The sequence below is a fragment of the Sinocyclocheilus anshuiensis genome, unplaced genomic scaffold, assembly GCF_001515605.1.
Source record: "Sinocyclocheilus anshuiensis isolate Anshui unplaced genomic scaffold, SAMN03320099.WGS_v1.1 scaffold478, whole genome shotgun sequence".
Lineage (NCBI taxonomy): Eukaryota > Metazoa > Chordata > Actinopteri > Cypriniformes > Cyprinidae > Sinocyclocheilus > Sinocyclocheilus anshuiensis.
Genome location: NW_015542376.1, coordinates 531,522 through 533,185, shown reverse-complemented (window position 1 = coordinate 533,185; position 1,664 = coordinate 531,522). Strand labels below are relative to the sequence as shown.

At 39.1% G+C, this 1,664-nt stretch overlaps 1 protein-coding gene across 1 annotated transcript in view; it reads left to right on the top strand.

Moving 5' to 3' along the window:
* The window catches only part of LOC107692311 (voltage-dependent N-type calcium channel subunit alpha-1B-like), a 26,638-nt gene that overhangs the window by 2,971 nt on the left and 22,003 nt on the right, over positions 1–1,664 (top strand). The window contains exon 5 of the mRNA XM_016491296.1: positions 1,039–1,041. Coding sequence (XP_016346782.1) covers positions 1,039–1,041 — 3 coding nt within the window. The remainder of the gene's footprint in view (positions 1–1,038; positions 1,042–1,664) is intronic.

Here is a 1,664-nt window from a genome sequence, read left to right as displayed (position 1 = left end):
CTCTCTCTCTCTCTCTCCCTACCGTTAAGTAACTTGTGCATTGTTTTACTTGTTTTTTTACATATCTGCCCGAACTACAAACTTTCCAGTGATGTCTGTGAGAAAGGTATATTCGCTCGACAAGCTCGCGCATCTGCGCCGCCGCACTCAATCCACTCAGCGTGCTTTGTTTATCAGCTCACGCACATCAGCTATACAGGCGTTAATTCTGAATGTTTAAAGTTATATTCATTGCGTACATATACTTCGTAGTAGACATCCTTAACTCCATTCTGCTGTCTGTTGTTCTGTTGTCGGTGTTTCTTTGTTTGAATATGGCGCTTAACACATGCTGTGTGGTATCGGCGTTTGGTATCGGGGCATTTTAACGAGTACGAGTACGAGTACAAGAGCTCAGTATCGGGCCCGATACCGATACCAGTATCGGTGTTGGTGCATCCCTACTAAAAGCTTAACTTTGTCTCTTTGTAAGCTTTCATTTATTCGTTTTTTTTTTTTTCGTTTTTTTTTTGTGTCACGTGTGTTGCAGATTTAGTCTACTTTTAGTTTGTCTGTGGTTAAAATCATGGGGACAGTTTGACAGAGTTCCATGGAAAACCTAAGAAATTTTAAATTGTCAAGTCAGATATTTTTTTTCTTAAAGTCTTTAAAAAAAATCAATGAAATTTTTGTCGTTTTTCTATAGATATATATAATACTCTACATAGCACTGCATGCACATGTAAATATAATACATAATGAATAATAAAAAAAGGGCATTTTCAAACCACATTTAGCTGATTGGCTCAATGCAACCTTTGCGCTAGATGATTGCAAATGAATTTGGTTCAGCCCTTAATCATTCAACCTGTTTATAAGACCAAATCATCTGCTGAAGATGACAATCTGGAGATCTCCACCAAAGAATGTTGACGGCTGCGTCTCTGCGTGTCAGAGACGGACTACGGCCTCTGCCTAATGATTTCACTGTGACTCTTATTTCCATGCTAAATCTCTGTTGGCACCTGTCCCCCTTCCTTTCCCCAACGGACTGCGCAGACGGTAAGTGGTTTCATCGGTCCTGCACTGCCTGTCTCTGTCCAAACCTCTTCTCCTGTCAAACATCTTTATGCTAATCTTGAATGCTCACCTTTATGCCTGCTGAGATCAGACTTTGTTTTTTCCAGCACCATGTTGAGATGTTGTTGTTTTTTTAAATAAAAAAATAATTTTTTCCCCCTTTTCCAGTATTGAAAGACTAGGGAGGGGTGGTATGTATATAGGGTTGACAACTGTCCCGTATGTGTGAAGTAAATCACAATCTTGAACATAACTGTTTGAGGAAGGCTTAAGACAAAACGGAATCCTCTGCTGGCTGGTCGCTCCCGCTTCACAGCGAGCGGGATTTGCGCTAACGCCATTACCGAATTGGCGAATGCAAACAACATGATTATTTTTCATTACTCTATCATCCAGCCGCACAAGAAAACATGTAGGCTAATCTACCTGAGGGAAGACATGATCAATAAGGGAAGTTGTCTTTCACTATTGTAATGTTAAATAGAGAAAAACATTTAACATTTAAGTAACTTCTAGCGTATTCTTAACCTTGGACCTTATTCTTGAAACACAAAAGCAGCCCATATTAAATCTAATATGTTCTCTTTAATTGAAATATATATATA